General features: G+C 36.3%; 1 protein-coding gene across 1 annotated transcript; it reads right to left on the bottom strand.

The window, feature by feature from the left end:
• Nucleotides 1-7,271: 7,271 nt before the first annotated feature.
• LOC139714391 (phosphatidylcholine transfer protein-like) lies at nt 7,272-13,598 on the bottom strand. The gene is made up of 6 exons (XM_071626101.1): nt 13,462-13,598; nt 11,586-11,703; nt 11,067-11,146; nt 10,101-10,269; nt 9,391-9,458; nt 7,272-7,684 (listed from the first exon to the last, which is right to left on the bottom strand). Exons 1-6 carry the CDS (start codon nt 13,576-13,578, stop codon nt 7,607-7,609), a joined length of 630 nt encoding a protein of 209 aa, XP_071482202.1. The 5' UTR covers nt 13,579-13,598; the 3' UTR covers nt 7,272-7,606.
• Between the last annotated feature and the right edge of the window lie 208 nt (nt 13,599-13,806).

Genomic DNA, 13,806 nt, shown 5'->3' on the forward strand with positions numbered 1-13,806 from the left:
TTCAATGTTGACCTTTTATTTTTTTTGCCTTCTTTTTCTACTCTCGTTTTTATATGTGATGTGAGGCATTTCAGTCACCTTTGGATTGACTGAACTTGAATCAGCTGTACATTTTCCAGTTATACAGAGTTCATGGAGTGACAAATGTGTAAACATAGTAGCTTGCATTTGGAAAATACAAAATAATGCTTTTATATGACTCTTGTTTATTAGAAAGGAATAGGAGTTAGTAAAAAAATGAAGACTTTGATACTTCTTTGTTTCAAAAAAAGGTAGACTATATTCTTTCTTTTTATTTGGAAAAAAACAGCAACAACTGTGCCAAATGACTCTTTGCAGTTAGATTTTGAAGTTTGTGACTGATTTCTACCAATTTTGCATTGCAGAGCTTTACTTTTCAGTAGTCTTTTGTGAATTCTTGATATGTTTAAAATACTCAAGTTGGCAGGTTTTCATACAGGGATACATTGTTGTATATCACTATGTAATATCCAGTTTTGGGAAAGGATTAGATGAATTAAATTTGAATTGCATCATCCAAATCTTTATAGAGTTTTGACGTGTCATTGGTACATGCTTAATCAATATAATCTTAGAATTATTACTTAAAGGTTGCGAAACTAATTTTGTGATCTAATGTATATTTGATATAGATTTATGCTTCACTTTGATATATTAAAGTCACAGAGGTAATCTTTGGAGGTTTAATACAATTTATATCAATATGTATAATGTGATGAATAACTTTTTATCTTGGCAAACTTATCACCTTTTGGTGACTTGTGACTATGACGTGTAAGAAGTGCTTTTCAAATTTGCGTAACAGAAATTAATATATAGTGCCTATATTTATGAAATATAATATGTTGGTGTAGTCAACACTGCTTTGCTTTCTTGCAAGATAATGGTACATATTTGAGGGAGTCACTATTTTTAAAAGAAATGTTTAGTTGATAGTGTATATAGGTGTATACATTGAAAGATATCGTTATGCCCAGCACAACCTGCTTACGGTCACAATAAGTTGTATTTTTTTATTAAAGCTTCTATACCAAAATCATATCAACATTTAGAAAATTATTCAATATGACTTGATATGCTGTGGTGTCGAAGTTTTGATGATTGCGCTGACTTCGTTCTGCTTGATGGAGAGCCAAACTACTTAGAGGATTATATATGTTGAAAGCTTACATGTTTACTTTGTTGCAAAGTCTTCCATTGAAAACCTGCTTCTCGTCTCGGCAATATTCATACCCTCATAGTTCTATTGTACGTTGGACATTATTATCACTAATATGAATCCATCAGTAATTATTGCGTGTTGGGGATCCTGGCACAAATTTTGAAGAAGTAAATTGCCAGATTGCATCCACATGTCTAAAATGAGTAGATGATTTTTATGGTCAATACAATGTTTTAATTAGATTGCAGTAAATCATATGTTATCATATATACGTTAGGCGAGAACATGAAAGCATGTGAACATGTACAGCTGCAAGATGTTTTGTGACAGAAATGTTGGCATCATCATTCAATGTGTGTCTACAAATTCGTAAAGCTGCTTCTCCTAAATTTGTCATTCGTGTTATGAATGTCCAAAGCGAGTTGTCTGAAAAATTTCAACAGATTTTGCACCAATGCATTTCCAGCCAAAACTTGGACGAGTTCTGGGGGTTTTTTTAAATTCTGATGACAAGAGGTGTGATAATTTGGGAAGTTTCACAGAAAGTTTTTCATCTTTCAGAGGATTTTACAGTTTTCAAGTGCATTTGATGTTTTACGATGTGTGAGGTTGACCAAAACCTATGACTAAGAATTGATGACTTTCTAACTATTTTGTATATTTCCTCAATTAAAATAGCTGAAATCCTATTTCTTAAAGTATAGAGTAAACTGCTACCGTGTTTATTCTGTGCAATTTTGACACTTACACACTACAGCAGAAATTTGTCAAACAATATCAGATTTATTGAAACAAAGCTGCAGAAAAGGAAAACACAGGTGGACAGTACTTAAAAAGAGTTAGCAAGAAACACTGGACATGTAGAATTGAAGTTTGTCGGGCATGCAACACGATAAAATACAAGAGACAGTCAGTACTTATCGTTTTAAAGTGATACATGATGAAATCAGAAACTGTGTGTTGTAAAGAGATGAAATCCATGAAAGACTAAAACGTCCATTTGTTGTCAACTCGGAGGGTTGCCTATAGATGTGTTCTGTCGGATACCATTACTGTAGGCAAGATACTTTTTTTTTTTATTTATTCATCTTTATTTTTTGTTGTTGTTGCGGTTGCAATAAAGGAAGAGTATTCTTAATCACAACACAGTGTCTCCCCTCCTCTCTCTGCAAATTCTCTTACATATTTCAGCGTCTCATGTGTAGATTCCATGTCAATATCAAATGAACCGAACAGTCATTTAACAATCACATTTTAGAATAAAAGTAAATCATCAATATTTTTCTTAGATTGAATTTATACTATATGCATGAACATACATACAATATATATAATGTATATATATATATATGTATGAATAATATATAATTCAATCTACGAATCCAATATGTGTATAAAATGTATATACAATGTATATTTTATTATGTGAATTGCAATCCACTATGGCAATCAGGAAAACAATGTGGACTCGAGCAAACAAGCACACACATGCACACACACACCTCATCATTTGAACCATGGAAACGCTGTACAGGTTGCCACGGCAATCACCGTTTTCTGATCCCCGATTCTGTGGTCAGTACCCAGTCTCAACGCCATAAACAAGAGGACCATTTCACAGGTTTTGATTACACTACTGGTATACAACTCTTTATTGAGGATAAGATCATTGCACATCCCTGCCGTCTTTGTGAATAGAATGTAGGCAGAGGTCTATACAGATATGTAATATTTATGCCAATTATAAAATGATGAAGCAGATCCTAATCAAATGATAGGCTGAAAGGGTACATGTGACCAGGATTTTATTTTGCCTAACACATAATTTTGCTTATGACTAGCTATAAGAAAAGAATAATGACTAGTCATAAGAAAAGAATAATGACTGGTCATTCGCACTTTCACCTCAGACTGGAGACCAAAAAAGATTTCATTTTATTTACTTGTGAAAATAGCTGCCCCGGATATGAACTTTAAAAATGAGGGTGATTTTACAAACAAGGATCTGCTTCATTTCATAAAACAAATAATACACATCTCTTTGTTTGGCACTAGTATAATTACCCGCACTCAGTACCTTTGAAACAGTCCAAACACCCTCTGCGATTGCCTCGGGCATGATAGACTATTTCAAAGGTACATTGTGTCGGTACTGTAATTCTTACTAATGCCATCTCTAATGTGTACTGGTATTGTATACTAACATACCCGATATGTCTTTATGGCAATTCATCACAAGCTATTAAAACAAATTCACAGCTGAACATCTTATTTGAGAATCATAACTGGCATCACTGGATTATCACTGAACTTACAGGTTGACTCAAAGTTTTCTCTTTTTTAATACCTGGTACATAAACAATGTGACATTCTGAGATTCCACTCACAAATTCTGTCATCATGAGACAAGCTACAAACATGAAATAAACCTGAGAAAATGAGGCTGCTAGATATGAAGATTTCATGTTGTCAGTTGATTGTGTATGAGATTGTAAATGTTAGTTTCATGGTATTCATGTATTCCAGCAAGACTTTCCCCTCTTCCCTTCAGCTTTTCTCTTTTTCTTCTTTTTTTCTCTGGAATTGAACCACTAAGACAATTCATATGCACATACATGTATACAGAGACTCCAACCCTAAGCACCTTCTGATCTGGAGATTCCCCCGCCTGAAACCCCTAGCAAACGGGAGACTCCAACTTGATGTGTGCGAAGCGCATATCACGAGCGCAAAGTTCCTTGCGGCCGGGGTCCAGGGCCCGCTTGGGCCCTAGAAGCTCTAATAATTAAGGTTCTTGATGCTCTCTCGTGCTATCTAAAGGCTTATTTTTCAACATGCGAAGACAAAAAGTAAGAAATCATTTCAAACGGGAGACACAGAGCCAGGGCGGGAGAAATTGAATCTCAAACGGGAGAACGGGAGATTTTGCAAAAGTGGGCTTCGGCGGGAGATCTCCCGTCGAAAGCGGGAGAGTTGGAGTCTCTGTGTATATCTGGAACACAGAAGCGACAACTGCTATGGTATAATCAGACTGTATAGCCGATGGCACTTATGAAGACACATACATTGTATGGGTGCATTTATAATTCTAGTTACTTCATGTACCGTGGTAACTACAATCACACATACATACACACGCAAAAATCATCCTAATGTTACAGACTTGAACGTTTGTGCGTATTTTTGCAACTTTCATAACTAATTTTAAAAAAATAAATAAAAAAACGTGTTGTAGAATGCAGCATAAATCTACTGGCTGGAGAAAATCACTAACAAGAAGCCACATACACTGTATATCAGTGATAAAGCAATATCTAGCATAATAAATGCACATATAAAATGCATGGAAATAAACACATACACTATATTTTAAAATACATAGACACACAAAGAAAATAAAAGTGAATTCCCAAACCTGCAATGTAACAATGAGCCAATGAATTACACAACAGAATTTGCCTTCACAGAAATCCATCTATAAAGACAGGTTGCGTGGAATTCAAAGTTCCTTGGACGGTATCAGCTCCGAATGTCTTGATCTTTTTTAAACGAAGACAAACCCCGCCAGAGTGCTCGGAAAAATTGCATGTGATGCATACAAAGGAGAGCTCTATTGCTGTTATACATTCATGTATTTTTTTTTTCTTTAGTGCAGCAATCTCAAAATACACATTCCTTTCATACACATTCCAGCCTTTCGGTTTCCTTAATTCTTCATAATTTACTGACTGCATGATTTTTGATATTTGAAGTTATTGAAATCATTTGGGACACAAGATCATACACATGTATTAGTCACTGCATTATGTCTATCTTGATTTCGTAATCAACAACCTGTGCATATTGCTACATTCAAAATGATTTGAAGTATTGAAAATGTGAAGAGACTAAAATTTACATTGACAACTCACATAATAAAAATAATCTAGACTGTACAGATGATGTATGAGGTATCACACACAGAGTCAATGTGTCATAGCCACTCATAAGTAGAAACATGTAGCCATCTTGCTATGCATCTGCTTAATATAAATATATCCTGAAATATATGAACGCAATATTATGTTAAAATATGACTTGCACACACTGCAACTGGTCAACAAGTAAAGGAAAGCCACTTGACATCATGTAGTTCAATCATATTTAGTCCCTGCTATACCATGACATAGAGATACTATTAGTTACCCCCTGCTTGTCCACGACATACGGGCAAATATCTACGGTCTGGTGCCATATTCCATGAGGCCGGAGGCCGAATGGAATATGGCACCAGACCGCAGATATCTCCCGTATTTCGTAAGAACAAGCAGGGGGTAACAATTTTATCTTTTTAAGTGTAGATCTACATGAATTCTGTAGTGTAATCTCATTGGTAAAGTTACACAGGCAATTTTTGGGCTAACCTTCTTCTCGCTGATTTACTCTTGTGAATGATGTTGAAATCGCCGGCTGTCAGCCATGTTGACTTACATCGTATGTCTCGCGAGCTGATTACGAGCACAAACGTACACATGCAGCAGCTAGCTGTGTAATATCATGACGTCATATCACAGAATACGGAAAATATTCAGTGGCGGATTTCGCACATGCGCACAATATGACATTATTCACGGAATACGAGAAATATTCAGTGGTTGCTCTGAGTAACACAGGTAATACGGGATTTTATCAATTACATGATTGACCAATGAGATTACAGAATTCACGATCACTAAAAAATACATATGTACCCCAGGTTTTCCACATCATATTCTTGAGAACAATGACAGATTGAATGTAATCATGTTTGTTTTTACCCTGAAGCTTCTAAACCTCTTGAGAAAAACACAACAAAACAATATAACTGATAACCTATTCTATCTTGCTTGGTCTACAAAACATGCATGCATACATCTGTTGCATGTGTATAAAAAAAAAAAAATGGCACACTTAACAGACGCATCTGAGGAGATTTGCTCGATTGTGAATGCACAGATGAAATCGTTATGAATTCTGTACAGGATTGCAGAGATAGTGTCATGATGAGGCCATCTGTATCAAGGTGATTCAACTTGTTACGTTGACAATACCGTAAGAAAAAAAAAAACAACTTTTGACTGTATAGTTATCAGTGAATGCTCAGAAGGCACTTATTCTGATTGTATCAAATGTTGAAATACTTTCTGCCTTCAAGTCAAAGTTTTGACCAGAGCATTTGATTTTTTTTTTTTTTGCTCCACTTCTGAGATGCACAAATACTGTATTATTTCTGATGAAATGCGCATTATTTCTCCACATTTAGAGTAATGCACATACAGAAAGCATACACTTTGTCAATGATCAAAGTTGCATTTTGAGATGTTCATTGAAAGAAAAATTATAACATATCTCACATCTAAAGTAATTTTGGAGACAATTATCAGAAAATTCTGCACATACTTCTTACAGAGAGGACTCAAAATACATCCCTCTCCGTATCATAAAAAAACAGGGAAATAGGAACATTCCCTGGAATGACTCAAGAAAAAAAAAATGCAGTTTTCCTCCAGCATTTGAATTCAAGAAATATCACTAAAATGAGTGACAAATTACTGGCAAGCAGGGCAAATGAACAAATTGTCCAAGCATTCTGTCATCATTATTTCACCATGGCTTATTGAAGTGAATGCCAGATGCTAATATGCAATACTTCCACTGTGAGTCCAGGTCAGGTCAGGATTCTCGTAATGTTCATTAATTGACTCTAAATTCAGACTTATGATGTGAAATATGTGTGACAGATGTCTTAAAGCAGCATATATGCAAGTATCCTGATATGGAATGACAGGCATATGTTACTGAAGCCTGATAACATCAGTAATCTTCCATCACTAATCATATCTACATTAGCACTTGAAAATACATTCAATCTTTATGCCCCTTCACAAGTTTATCATTCCACATAGCAAACAAAGGGGAGTTTCCAAACAAATACATTAATTCATTATTATTTTTTTATGGGGGGGGGGGGGGGGCACATAATTTAACTTTTCTGCAATATCTTCACCTGTATTTATGGCTTCTGGTAATCTCTTTTCACACCCTGAGTCCAAACCAATTTTGCATCACTGGTTGTCACTATTAAAGTTAGGACAAAGTGAGACAAGCTTTTCTGGCTGCTGAGGAAAAATCCTTTGTTCACAGTTTTGTTCACAATATGGAATATATGGAACGTATCACTATGTAAAAAACTGTATCATTGATACATGATGCAGTCTTGCATCTTGTCTCTATAAAAACAATACATGTTTGTTTCACTTCACAGTGTATCCCTCATTACTGTGGCACGAAGAGGGAAATATCCACAGACTACAACAAAATTATGAAATTGGTTGTTTCCTCCCGCTAGAATGCATTCGGAGTGGTCAATAACATTTAGTTTTGAGTTGCTACCTGGCTGGCAAGTCATTTCTTGGACTCCAGAAATTGTTTGTAACCTTGACATGCTGTCAGCATGGTCTTGAGGAAGCCTGGTACACCAGTCTGTGAAAAGAAAAAAAAAGAAGAAAGAAACATTTACTTTTTTCTTAAAGGAAACCCAAACCCACAGAGAAATGTGGATTGAGTGAAAGCAGCAACATTAACAGAACACATCAGTGAAAGTTTGAGAAAAAATTAGACAATCGATGCAAAAGTTATGAATTTTTAAAGTTTTGGTGTTGGAACCACTGGATGAGGAGACTACTTGAGTTTATGACATCATGTGTGGATAACGATATAAAGAAAATGTAAAGAAAATTCTACATGCTTTCACTTTTCTAGCATAATGAAAGACCACTTGACTAACCACTTTCAGAAAGCAGGGGGAATAATTACTACCCTTAACATATGTCAGTATCAAGTTGATGGAATGCGTAATTTTCATGAAAAATGAATATTTGTGGAATTCCCTTTACATTTTCTTTATATAGTTGTCCACACATGATGTCATAACCTCTAGTAGTCTCCTCATCCAGCAGTTCCAACACCAAAACTTTAAAAATTCATAACTTTTGCATTGATTGTCCAATTTTCCTCAAACTTTCACTGATGTGTTCTACTCATGTTGCTGCTTTCACCCAATCCACATTTTCTCTTTGGGTTTTGGTTTCCTTTCACCTGTTTAAACCTATACAAGTTTATGAATCCTTTGTATGCCACTTGTGGACTCTTCTATTCTACAGTGCTGCACTAGTCAGATATTGCAATACATGGGCAGAGAAAAATCATAAGATACTTTATACAACTTTTCTCAGAATTTTCTCCAGCTTGCATATTCAGTATAGAGCTGTACCGTGCATCACAAGCTTTGCACGGAGGGATTAGCCGAGCTTATCCGCAGTGCACCGTGATATGCTCTGTTGTTTACTATTGATTGGTTGCTACACCACTGAACCCTTGCAGCAGTGTTTTGTTTTTGGATTTTGTTGTTGGTTTTTTTTTTAAGACAGTGAAGGAAAACTGAGACACTGCAAAATAAGTTAACACATGACGGTTGAAGGAACATCAGTAGCTCCCCATCACATCCTCTTCCAATGCCCTTTTCTAATACAAGACCTGGGCCCTGTTTTACAAAGCTGTTCATAAAGTTACGCACAACTTTACGAATGACTTAGATATGGCAAGCCAAGTGGGTTTCCTAACTGTTGCTAATTTCAATAGCTAAAGTTGAAATTTGCAGATGATAATGATTATTCTTACATGTTAACACAAGTTTTTAGTTGAAAGTGTATTTTTGCCCCAATATAGATGAAATATTGACATACAGTCATACTTTGTTAAAACCAGGAGGAAAAAAAAAATTTGCACTAATTTTGGCACTTCATATTCCAGTCGTTTGTAAAGTCATGCATAACTTTACGAACAGCTTTATGAAACAGGGCGATATACATCAGACTTGCCATATACAATTGAACACGTCACTAAATGTTCAAGCCTCGAGAAGAAAGCACATGCATCTTCAACTGCAGTAACTGGCCTTGCATGAAGATTTTTGTGTCAAGACTAGGCCTCGAACTGACAACAAATTGATTACAGGTCCATAACACAAGCCAATAGATTGACACTCTCTTGCTGAAAACATTAAAACTAAAAATGGTAAGATGTACCTGGGCTTGCCAAATAGATGTTGTGTACCACTCTCAGGCTTTCTTAAAATGTAGCATACATTTTTATGTTAAAGGAAGAGTGAGCTGAGAATGATTTGTTACCTTGGCAGCCCAGTTTATAAGCCACGTTGGAATATTGCCCCTTGGATCATCATAGTACTCCATGAAAGCTGGGTGGATGATAGATACATACCGCATTCATTAATGACATTCAACTTAGAACATAGTGTCTATGAACATTATTGCACCATGCCACGACATCGCTCATTGTTGCATGGGCACTAAGCAATGTGAATCTAGACGATGTTACCTCTATTCTGATTTATTTTCAGGAAAGACAAAGACACTGGAGAAATCAAATGGAAACGAAAAATGTGAACAATTTTGTGAGTCAAACATATTCACAATACCACATCCTCACAATCTTAATAACAAAGTAAAACCTCTATAAAACAATGGCCCATTAATCAAGGAGGTCCATATAAAATGGCTCATGTGGTCATGTAACTCTCTTATATTATGGTGCAAATATCATGAATGGATTTCACCTCAGGAATTAAAGACAAATCACATTGACTCACTTAATGGCATAACAACAATGTATTTTCTCACAATACATTTATTGTGAGAGGGAATTCATTTCTTCCCACAGTTTCAAGGAGTGGCCATCTTTTTTTGTGACACAACATATGACGGGGTAACTCTAGCCAATTCAAGGTCTTCCTGAAGATGTACCCTACTGAATTCTGAGCACTTCTCAGACAGTTTATGGCAACTGATGGCGACTGCGCGCAGCTGCAGGGATAAATTACCTTTGGTACCATTCTTGTCTGCAGTTATAGTCATGCTCTGGTAGAAGTCTCTGACCCTGACCACGCCCGACTTCTCCTGCTTGGACGGAAACGGAGTGCTCCGCCCGAGACACACCCATATATGCCGGCCATCCCTGTCAAACTCTCTGGTTTCTCTCATAAACACATACTGGTGGAATCAAAAGGTGAACACAGCTTTAAGGAAACACAATGGACTCAACTGGAGATGACCTGAGACCATGCTTCTCAACCGATGGGCAGCCGAGCTCTAGTACGTGGGCTGCGATGTCGGCCAAAAATGAAATAATAGAGAGTACTTTTTTCATCTAACTATAGGCCTCGAAAAAAATTTGTTGGAGCCAAAGTGGGCCTCAGGATGAAAAAGGTTGAGAAGTGCATGTTTAAGAGATACAAAAGACCAGATCATTGATTATTGACATTAAAAAAAAAAAAAGGGGGATGGCAAAAGATGTGGCTACTACCCCCACCCTATCATTCTTTCTAACCAACTGGGAATATAACGGTCTGTCTGATCAGTCTGTGTTTAATTTTCTCTACATGGCCTGTAGAATTCTGTCAAATGTGCCCCTGGATCTTCAATTCCTATGAAAACAGATTTCTTAATTTTTCTGCACACCATTACACTCGTTTATCAGATTTCTTTGAGTGCATTTGGTGTTATTAAACCTGGACACTTTTTTGATATATGTAGGTTGTTCATGTTATGTACTTTAAAAGCAATGTAGCATGATTATCATAAATTTCTTCTAATACATCTCTCTTTGTCTTGTGAACTCAATTTGAGATAAATGTGTAAATCAATCATGTAGATTCTTTTTAATTCAAAGAAAAATTCTAATTGATAAAATATATGTATACACACACTGACACACATATACCATATCTTTATTTTTTTATTGAAAAAAAACCCCATGATTTTGTTTCAATCAATATTATAAAGGATACATCTCTGTTTGCTAGAGGGAATGGGAATGCCACACGCCAGTATACACCTTCTTTGTCTCCTTCCTGGAATGTGTACAGCTCTAGGAGAAAGATCAGCAAGAAAACTAAAGTTCTGTAAAGTGTACTTGTACATGTATGGTGAATCAGTGGTGATGAGGGGATTATTCATCTTTCCTTTTCACACACAAAAAGTGACTTTATGGATGCAAGAAGCAAACATGATACTCAACAATGAAGATGATCTTCAGATGACCTTGGGATGACTATATTTCACTATACTGGCTTATCATACCCATCATAATTCTCGGGATTATTTGTTTGAATTTTGGGGAATTTTTCATCATGCTTTGAAATTTGAAACAAGTATAAAGGAAACTTTGGTCCCTGAAATTAGAAATGACACAAAGAATAATATGGCTATTACTTTAAAAATGAAATAAAGAATATATTCAATACTGATTAAAGTAAGTCATCCCTCTTGAAATAACAGTACAAGCTATTCAGTGACTTGATCGTTACCTTTGACATACGAGTCCCATTTTTTCCTGTATTCTAGGTCAGTGTACACAGCAGCGCAGATATCAGGTGGTACGTCACCTATACCTCCAAATGTCTTGTATTCATACAAGCCTGATGTCTGTCAAAAGAAATAATGCAACAGTGGAGGTATAACCTTTTACTGTATACGCCGAATATTTCGTGAGGTTTTTATTTTCGCGAATCAGCTGCAATTCGCAAAATTAAAGACACGCGAAAATATTGACTCTGATCCTGATATGAATGTGATGTACGCGTATACATTTCTCCGTTCAGTACAGGACCCCACAATCGCGAATCTAACCACTCGCGAAATCGTCGGGAAGTCTCGATTCGCAGAAAGTTAGACTCGCTAAATATATGGCGTATAGGGCCTACAGTATTTAATTGCGAACAATTACTAGAAAAATGAAATTATTTAGAATATCTATTTGTGACCGTGCACCTCAAAACGAACATAAAGTCGCACACACAGATTTTGCGTGAGGACTGAAAATAAGTGAAATGGGTCAACCTAGCCGAACTTGACTTTTTCATATTTTCTGAAAGAGCGGGTCTTCTTTTACATTATGCTAAAATTTGGTATCATAAAACGGGCAGGAAAGTGTGTTTTTTTAGCAGTTTATCTCGAACATTTTTGGTAAAATATTGTGATTAGGTGTGTCTTTAGAATCCCTTTTTCATTTCTGAAAAACCTTGTCCACACTCTTCACTTTCAACTCTAATAACTTCTGAAAGGATAGTGCTACTGCTTTGAAAGTGGGCATTAATTATGGACAGCATGTGTTAATGAGGCATGATTAATTTCAGTTTAATCTGATAATCCCTTCATTGTTGTTACTCTGGTGGTTTATTTCCTGTTTTTTGTCCCATTCATTGCACAGCCAGCACGGTTTGGTAAAGATTAAGCGCTTGAATAGACACTGTACTTCAGAGCCTCTTTTCTCAGTTCACACTTTTCCTGAGTTTGTGCTTTCTTTCCAATATTTAGATAGGTTAGGAGAGTCCATTTGATTTGAGTTATACATCATTTTAAAGCTTAAAGTCTGCTCTTTCAGAATATGGTCTTAACTAAAAATTCATGTCTGGCAACTTTTTGTTTGTTTTGAGGTGCAGGGTCACATTTGAAGTATTTTGTTTGTGTTTTATTTGAAGAATTTTGTGAACAAGAATTACACAGAGCCACACTTGGAGACATGATATTGATACATGACAACATACGATACATGAGACAATATAGGCCTACATGTTAATATGTGAATAAAATGTGAATTGGTCAGAAACAAAAAAACAAAATTAAGGAAAAATACATTTTTTGCCAGGCCCTGGATTTACTTTGTTTTCCCCTACTCGGAATTACTACAACAAGGGTTGCTTCACCTTCACCAGAAAACTCTACTGTAACTATAATATTGACGTACAGTACATTAAGTAAATTTCAGACTAATAAAATTTACAGCAGTGTTAAAATAACAAGTTTACATACTGAATACAGTGCAGAAAGCTAGATCTCTAATTCTCTGAAAATTCAGTTTCCTAGCAATATAAAAGATCTGAGACCTCAGCATGATCTTAGAGCAGCCATGCATCTAATAAATGTTGTACTATTTCTCTACTGTTGTTAGGTAAATGTTAGCATTAAGAAAATAGCCTAGATAAAAAATACTCTGCTGTGGTTACAATCTTCGATGACCTCGAAACTAGATGTGTCATTCGTTGATTCGTCCTATTCGTGGCGGGCATATCACTTTTGCTGAGAATCCCCCATCAATGCCGGGCCTTGGGACTGAAGATAACTAGATCCGGCGTCATGTTCACTCGGCTCATTCATGTCAAGTAGGTCAGTTACAATACTCACGCTATTATATTTTCTGTAAATTTTAACTCCGGTAGATTCAGTGAAAAACTCGTAGTCAGTGAGGTCTGGTTCATCCAATTCCTTGATGGCCTGTTCAAATTGTTCGTCAGTAAACATCGTGGCCACTCCTGAATTCTTGCTGTTCTAATTCCGCTAAGCTTCCGGTTCGTTCGCGGTCCATGTCGCGGTCAAGGCAAGAGGTGGTACATGGTCTGGATGGGGTTAAATGAAACATTACGCGGCGGTGCGATCGAAGGGGGCGGGTCCCCGTATCCCCGGCCCGCCCGTCTTATACTGTAAAGCCTTCAAATCAATCACAAGTCCCCAAATCAATCGCAACTTGCA

The sequence above is a fragment of the Diadema antillarum genome, unplaced genomic scaffold (genome assembly GCF_040938485.1).
Source record: "Diadema antillarum isolate AM-2024a unplaced genomic scaffold, OU_Dant_1.0 seq00002263_RagTag, whole genome shotgun sequence".
Lineage (NCBI taxonomy): Eukaryota > Metazoa > Echinodermata > Echinoidea > Diadematoida > Diadematidae > Diadema > Diadema antillarum.

What these genes read in the sequence shown, in the direction of transcription:
- LOC139714391 (XM_071626101.1), bottom strand. Translation starts at nt 13,578, where the DNA reads ATGTTTACTGACGAACAATTTGAACAGGCCATCAAGGAATTGGATGAA. An exon ending in AGACAAGAATGGTACCAAAG is followed by an intron (nt 9,459 to 10,100) that starts GTAATTTATCCC and finishes TCATCCACCCAG; the next exon opens with CTTTCATGGAGTACTATGAT. An exon ending in TTATAAACTGGGCTGCCAAG is followed by an intron (nt 7,685 to 9,390) that starts GTAACAAATCAT and finishes TTCTTTTCACAG; the next exon opens with ACTGGTGTACCAGGCTTCCT.